Source organism: Antrostomus carolinensis, unplaced genomic scaffold, assembly GCF_000700745.2.
Source record: "Antrostomus carolinensis isolate BGI_N321 unplaced genomic scaffold, ASM70074v2 scaffold25406, whole genome shotgun sequence".
Taxonomy (NCBI): Eukaryota; Metazoa; Chordata; class Aves; order Caprimulgiformes; family Caprimulgidae; genus Antrostomus; species Antrostomus carolinensis.
The window spans coordinates 1-8,454 of record NW_010321538.1 but is presented as its reverse complement, the minus strand read 5'-3'; the positions used below and the strand labels follow the sequence as shown (position 1 = coordinate 8,454).

The window sequence follows — 8,454 nt, the reverse complement described above, 5'->3', positions numbered from 1 at the left end:
AATTCTCCTGCTTAGTTTAATCTATGCTTGGTCTCCAGGAGAATAAACAGAACAAACACAGAGCCCTTAAAGTTCAAAACATTCACAGCATTGTCATTTAATTATATACTTCAGCAGCTCTAAGGAAATACCATAGAAAAAGCTTCATTAAAAAAACCTGTAAATCATTGGAGCTTTGGGGAAACAAATCACCCAAGCTTTACAACATGGTATCTTTCAAACAAAACAGTCTGAAAGTCAAGAAGTCAAAGCCAAACAAGTATTGCATGTAATTTTAAGGACATACAAAAATCCAGATATTTAACTCTTGATAATAAAGCACTTCTAGTTGTCCACACTTATCTCATGGCATATGCCATGAATTCCATATAAATGCAAAACACTTGATATATAAATACAGCCTTCAGATATTGCAAGTGTTTAAACTCTAAATAAGGAGGTAATTTCCAATAGTTCAAGCTGTTCTGAAAACACAAGAAACACTTTTTCACTCTTCCAAATACACTTTGTTTTCTATTATTTACTTTTTATACAAGGGTTAGAACGGTATAGCCATATTCTCCGAGAAAACAGGTACAAAGAGCACCAATAGTGCAGCTGGCAACTTGCAGCCAGTTACCATTCAGATGCGGACTCTTAAGCAGACAAATCCTCTGGTTTAACTTGCCTACAGGAACATGAGTCAGTTTTCTTGATTTTTCAGTTCAAGTAAATAAACGTCTAACCAACAATCCTCAAGACCTGTCAACCGTAACTGAAAAAGACTAAACACAATGCGAAGCCTTTTCACCCCACAACAACAGAAGGACAAGACTCCTTGAAGTCTGTTAAAGAGTTTTACTGTGGATAGGGATTTGATGCAAAAGCTATATAGATGCCTCAGCTGTGGGTCCTAAAGTAAAAAAGCATGATGGGAGCATATATAACCAAAGGCCAGGTTGCCACCAAGCTGAGCTATTTTTACCTGCACTGCAACTCAGGCAACCAGCTGATGCCGCTGGAAAATACCTTTTTTGTAGGGTGCCTTTAGCTAGATCAGGTTCCTGACATGAAATGCCAGCCTGCAAGGCCAGTGCAGGGCAACCAGCCCTACACTTGTTTTTTATTTTACCTTTTTGAACAACAAACAAGAGGACCACCTGAGCCAGTCCTCTGCAGTCCAGATTAAAACCAAGGACTCTCCCTCCCCTAATACTCTCACATTCCTTCCCTGGCTACAGACTCCTGCTTACTGGCGTCTAGTTCTGCAGACTCTTCTGTTGAAGCACTCCTTCGTGGGATCACACTGTGAGAACAGGCATCTAAACTCCAGTACTGCAGTGCTTCCTGTTGAAATTAGTCCCTCACTGTATGAGAGGTCTGAACTACCTGACTGGTACTGAACTTGGGTCACTCCTGTACACTACCAACTGCTGAACACTCGCTGGTGTTTCTAAAAAGCTTTTCATAGTGCTGGTATCACTAAACCCATTAGCTCACTCAGTTCCCGAGATGGGTGTTTGTGACTTACTGATCATATTCTCAGTGAAGTACCTGGTGAAATAGTATTTTCCTGATTGATTCCACAAGTAATTAACTGCCATTTATGAACAACATAGTCCCTAAAAGGATTGAGACTGTTTTTTTTCCTTAACAACTAAGTGCCAAGAAGCAATCATGTAACTGAAAGGCTCACTGAAGCTCATGCTGTCCCCTGTCCTAAAGGGCAAGCATCTTAGCTATTTCTCAACAAACACTTACTGGTTATTTAACCACATATATGCTAAATTCTTATTTATATATGTAAAAAAAGGAAATGGCTGTGTTTTCACTTACTAGTTTCAAATAAAAATCACTATTGTAAAAGCACTGAGCTGCAATGTTCTAGCATAATCATTTCCACTGCATGTGCAGGTGATCATAATTCCAAAACCTGGCAAAAGCACTTCAACACAACCATGAAATTGGTGTCACTCTACCACCTCCTCATCATTAGTTTCTTTAATCTCAGATATGTGAAATAAACAACATCTGCTCTTTTAGTAAACTCTATTAATCTCAACTTGCATTTTCAGGAAACTAAAAAGCTCTAAACTTCCTTTAAAAAAAAAAGAGAAGGGCCTCTAAAAAAAAAAAAAAAAAAAAAAAAAAAGCGACACAATTTCTTAGACTTTCTTCCAGGCAAGAAATAGGTTAAGGATATATGCTTTCCCTGCACCACATTCTGTGTGGAAACACACTTGTGTTGTAACACATTCTGTCTAACAGCCTCCAAGATAATGCTTATAAATCATGGAATGCTTAGGTTTGGAAGGGATCTTAAAGATCCAACCCCCCTGCCATCAGCAGGGACACCTTCCACTAGATCAGGTTGCTCAAAGCCTCATCCAGCCTGGCCTTAAACACTTCCAGGGAGGGGGCATCCACAGCTTCTCTGGGCAACCTGTTCCAGTGTCTCACCACCCTCACAGTGAAGAACTTCTTCCTAATATCTAATCTAAACCTCCCCTCTTTCAGTTTAAACCCATTTCCCCTTGTTCTATCACTACCTGCCCTTATGAAAAGTCCCTCCCCAGCTTTCCTGTAGGTCCCCTTCAGGTACTGGAAGGCCGCTATAAGATCTCCCCAGAGCCTTCTCTTCTCCAGGCTGAACAGCCCCAACTCTCTCAGCCTGGCAAGTGGCAGTTTATTAATGGCATTCAACTATGATCATAGTTTGTCTAATTGTCACAGAAAGCTGTGAGCTTGTTTCCTGGAAAACAACACATAGGTTGTACAGTAGATGATTAATTCAAGGATTTAAGAACAATGTATTAAAATAGTTTATTAACACCAAGACAAAACACACAAAAATAATTGGCTTTTACAGAAACAAAAGCACAATACAGTAATAAATCTTGCCTGTTTTACAAAACTTATCACCATAACTGAGGCTGCATATAGTCTGGTAGTCTTTCACACAAGAATTACCTTACACTCTCACCAAGCTCTCTGACTCTAATGTTTAGCATCCTGCATCAAATGCCTAAATGTTTCTATCACAAAACCTTCCTTGCGGCAGATGGATATTACCCAAATACATTCTCTTACTTTCTCAAACAACACAGCAGTGCAGATTTTCTTCACCAATCTCGGCAATTTTGCACAGCTGCTTCAGGTCCACTAATTAAAGTGAAAAGAGAATGAAGAGAGAATGATCTTTCTACCTAGTCTTTTCTTGTCCAGATTATACTGACAGCAAGAAGTCTCAAATCTTCCAACTGTGGAAATGTTCACTAACATAGGAGAAAAGTGAGCATCTCACGTGGTGAATTACTTCTTTTTCTTTTTTTTCTTTTCATCTGCTGCCATTTTTAACTTGACTTCTTCCACAGGAAGTGCTCCTAATTTCTTCTTCTTCGCATTCTTTACCTTCTCCTTGATGGCTTCAATATCAATTTTTTTCTCAGTGGAGGCTACATAATAAAAACCACAAGGATAATAGACATGAATTTTACTTTTTCTGAATTTTAATGGTCTACAAGATGACTTCATACATAAACACAGTAAACTGCATCCTGTGGTATTGGCTAGGACTTATTTTATGTGCACTAATGATTTTATAAACTATTCTCATCATTGCCTTTGTTTAAGCTAGTATTATCTACAAACCTCTTTCAGCAGAATTAAAAGAAGAACATTCATATAAGAAATCTATACAGTTGCATTTGAATACAGATGCCACACTGCACACAGACAAACTATTATCACCCGCTCCTCAGACCACAGATGTACTCCTCTGAAATGAATGCATACATACTCTCTTGGGCATAGGCCTATTGGCTTGGCTGGTCTCACATAAAAAGAGAAAAAAATCAGTTACAGAGTTCTTACACCTGGAGAAGCTTTCATGGAATTTTGTCTTTTTGCATGTAACTAAGGTGGTAAGATCCCAAACATGCCTGTCCCGTCCTTATACTCACTCCCTGGCCATCTATTAATGGCTGCTGTTGGAAACAGCATGGGGAAGGGTGGGCTGGTAGAATGATACAGATCTTTGACCCCTGCATGAGACCTTTATAAAAGACTTCTATAGAGAGTGCCAGAATACTTAAGTTAAATACTTAATGCTGAGCAACATGAATAACCTACTCTTAATATTCATCTAGTTCTTCTAGATGGCATTTTCTCTTTTGGGCGTGAGTCAGGAGTTTGGATCTAACCGTCCTGTCGGATACAGTTAATTCCTACATCTAATAGTGGGTACCAGCTGTCTTTGGATCTCAGTTATTATCAACATACAAACTACTGCTGTCATTTATTCTTGGAAGACTGAAGAATTTCGGGTTAAAACACACAGCAGCTAGAAAAGCATAGTATTGGAGATACTGTACAGTCAATAGCAGCACTGTTGAAAATTTACTGCCATCACAAAAAAGTACTGTACCAATGCTGCAGACATGCTTTTCAAGAACCACAACCTTTTTGGTTCATAAGAAATTCTGTAACAGTGTAATAATTTGTAGGTAGTACAGCTAATACAAAAAATACAGAGTATATCTAATACAACCAATATGTAGTATAAGCAATGCATACAGAAAACTGAAGACTTGTTTCTCTAGTGTGTAAAAACCAAATCATTTGAAAACACAAGTTCTTACTCTGCATATAGTGTGGTTTCTACTTTAACTTTTAGAAAAGCTATTTATCCTGTCGTATACTAATATTTACTTGTGGCTTAAGTTTTCAAGTACCGCTTTTGAGTTTCTTTTTTGTAACAGAAAAGCCATTTAAATGCAACAGTTATGGCACCTTTACTACAAGACTGCAAGCCAAAAACTGATTAAGCCAGAACAACCAATTGAGATGTCCATCAGGAAAATGTTCTACAGAGAACTGTCATTTTATAGGCACACAGTTAAGGGCTGCATGATCTTTCTACTGTCCCTGGCAACTCCAGGCATGTATTTAACCACTAGGAATTATTTGCATGATCTTTCTTATTTCCTACAGCTGTCTCTCTGCAAAATCACTCAGCCTAGGGAATCAACAGTAGAAGGTCCTAAAACAGGAAAAAAATAAATGGTTACCTTTCTTTGTTTTCACAACTGGCTTTTCCTTTGGTGGGATAAAAGCTTTATTTCTTTCTTCTTGTCTTTTCTTGACAGCATCTGCTTGCTTTGCCTAAAATTACCAAGAAAAAGGTTAAGTGTTAGTAAAGCAGGGCAAAAGGGGCAAAAAAAAAATTCCAAATCAGCAGTCAAATGCTTTTTAAATGAACAGTGGGTTAGAACAACGTTACCTTTATCTCTTCCACTCGCTTTCGTTTCTTCTGTCTTTCTTTCAAGAAGTATTCACCACTTGCCAATTCTTTGTCAATCTATGTAAAACAAGTATCAAGAAACTTTAGATAATTATGCATTATAAGCCAGATGTATAGCACCAGGAAATAAGAACTTGACAGAAAAGGACTCCCAACTCCTTGTTAGCGAGAACACAATTTCAAGTCATGCTATATTCCTGGACAACCAAATAAAATTTCAGCTGACCTGGCTTTCTGGCTGAGGAGGTGGGAACGGTGTGTACTCCTTCTTAGTATTCTTCTTCTTTGGCTCCTTGCGTTTTTTCAAGTTCTTCCGCTTGAACTTAGGCAAAAATCTTTCCCAACTTTGTGACCTCAGTTCAGGATCTTTTGATAATTCCCTTTTGATCATCAAAGTCTTCAGCAGTTTTAGAATGTCACAAAGAAGTTATTAAAAAAACAGTATTACCGTAGTAGCCAAGAGCTCCAAAATACAAGTTTTACTAAATTTTCTTACAGTGAATATGCTACATCTGAAACTTCCATCTCTCACTTCAGTAAGAGTAGAGGGATGAGTTAATTACAAACAGCAGAACAAGGGAGAGAGATGTCTCAAAACAGGGACAGAATGCACTGGAGAAGGTGCCTCATTTTAAATGAGCAAGTATCCATCAAACAATCGAATGGAGGAAAGTTTATACACACTTTTCCTTTGATGTTTTCTCAGATAATTGTAACGATATTGTGGCAGTATATCCCGGTAAAATGGAGGATATCAAAGTCAGGGGTTTTTTTAAAGCAGCACACTACAGAAATTCTCAAAAATAGATTACCACATAGAAACATGTAAATTATTAACATACAACACTCTGAGAAGCAATAGTACTTTATTGTAAAACAAAAATGCATAGTGGACCGTGCTCTAACCTTTATGTTATATATGGGATGTATATTCTTCATCGTGTCCAGAACAACTTTTCTAACCTGTATTTAATTAAAAAAAAACAAACAAAAAACAATCAAACAAACAAAAACACCCACCTCAGCAAGTATTTCAAATTCTAACCAATTAAAATACCAGGTACACTACCACGCTTCCTCTCCCTGCCACCCCCAGAAGCAGGTACATTTAAAACCCTAATGCACATGGCTAACTAAAAAACACAGCACTTCAGAAATATCAATAACATTGGCACGTTTCTAATACACTCCAGCATGCCCCACAAACATTACTTTCACGTTACCATGGATTTTATGGTGTCATGAGAAACGCTTGCTTTTGACAAGCACTCTTCTGTTACATACTTACTAAAAACATCAGATGTTCCCTAGGGTTATGTATCATTAACTCTGCAGTATTTTCACTCTTACACCTCTTATCCGAAACTACAAAAATTCTTGCTTCAAAAAAACATACAGGAGTATTTCACAAATACTTTTTTACTGCCAAGACAGAAAGATCTCAGAGTCTCAACAAAATTCATCAGCTAAGACTACGGACATGCATGTAAATGTAGCTTACTAACACAGAGCTGAAAAGTCAGCGAGATGCTCTTGAGGTGGTGACCAGATTTTGCCTCTCATCTGCCCTTGAGCTGGGCACACACGTATGCTGCATGAAATGCTCATCTGACTTCCCTTACCTCTTTTAGCCCACTAAAGGGTCCAAGAGCTGAAACAGTGTTGCCTTGTATCATAATATAACAGTTCGTTAACAGTTCCAGGGCCTACACAAAAAAAAAATAAAAAAAAAAATTAAGTAAATGTAAACTGAAGACCTGACACAAATTTGTGTCTAAGAATTTTATGGTTACTACACCTATTAGAAATACCTTCAAAGTAGACCCTTTTGGCCCAAGAAGTCGTGCTCTTCTTTTTATAAAAGTGTCTCTCTTCCTCACCAGAGAGCCTATTTTAATGATGTCACACGCAACGTCATCCTGGAGGATACGAACTGCCTGAAGAGCCAAGAAGCAGACAAGAGCATCTGAATGCAAATGCATTATTCAGATGAATCAAGAGAACACTGCAGTTTATTCTTCTCACTTCAATTTCAGACATATTTTATTTAAATATATATTATATTTTACTTGACTCACTTGAAAATCATTTTGAAAATGTACTATTTTATAAGTACTGTGATAGAATTCAACACAAACTTCTAGGATTAAATACAGACCTGTTCAAAAGGAACACTTCTTGCTAGAAGTTTTATTAAATCTCTAGCCCTGATGATTGCATATGGATCAAAAGTCTTCTTAGTGGTAGTGACAGTCATGCTCCCTTCAATTAGATCCAGCGTTGCATTCACATACTGCAATATTTGAAAAGAAAATAGCGAATCGACCTCTAAGTAAGAACCTCAGAAGTCATCTTTGGCAGTAAGAAATTAACAAACAGAATGCTACATACTGAATCAAACCATTTCCCAAACTTCCTGAAGTGACTTTCAGCTTAAGGGAAATCACACAAAGAAACATATAAAAAAGACTGAATATGTGTCACAAGGTCTGAAACACCACCTCCCTTGTTTCCTAGAATTTGGGCGAAACAAAGTTCCCAGCATTTGGATGAGGAGACACTTGCTGCTGCAGAGAGCTTTGCTGACATCTGTGAATAAATGGTTACACCACACCTTGACCAATATTGATGACAATAAAAAAATGACACTACCAATTCTAAACGCAAGCACACTAGAAATATAGAGAAATACACCATCAGAAAAGCAACCTGCACTATTTTTATAAGCTTAAGTAACACCTGTATCTCCCCAAAGATAAAACTTCGACAATCAGGAAGTACACATACATGTTCACCCAAGGCTTTCTGGACGAGTGGCCAGCACTCTTTCAAGTATGCTTCTCTATACTTAGGGAATAGTGTCGCAAAACTGCTTTCTTCCAGCAGCCCTTTGGGATTATCCTCTCTTGTAAAGGCTGGCTCCTTCCATCCATCCGGCACAGTGAGAAGTTCAGACTCATCAGCTGTTACAGGTATAAAAAAAAAGAAAGTTTTTTTTTTCCTCCTGTTTCATCAGTGACTGCTACTTCTCCCCATTTAATAACAAAAGCTACAATAACTGAAAGCAGGGACGGAAACTTTTGTTTAATACTCTGTTGAATGCGTTTGGCATCTCTTCTGACCTTAAATAAGTTGCTGCTTTAAGCTATTTATACTATAAAACGCCCCCCACA

The 8,454-nt window shown here is 37.9% G+C and overlaps 1 protein-coding gene across 1 annotated transcript; it reads right to left on the bottom strand.

Moving 5' to 3' along the window:
* Nucleotides 1-3,101: 3,101 nt before the first annotated feature.
* Nucleotides 3,102-8,244, bottom strand: KRR1 (KRR1 small subunit processome component; the record flags this gene model as incomplete). The annotated part of the gene is made up of 9 exons (XM_010169975.1): nt 3,102-3,434; nt 5,049-5,142; nt 5,261-5,338; nt 5,508-5,678; nt 6,188-6,244; nt 6,904-6,987; nt 7,093-7,218; nt 7,440-7,574; nt 8,069-8,244. Coding segments are annotated over 9 exons (1,064 nt in total), but the record flags the coding sequence as incomplete, so codon positions are not given.
* Nucleotides 8,245-8,454: the final 210 nt, after the last annotated feature.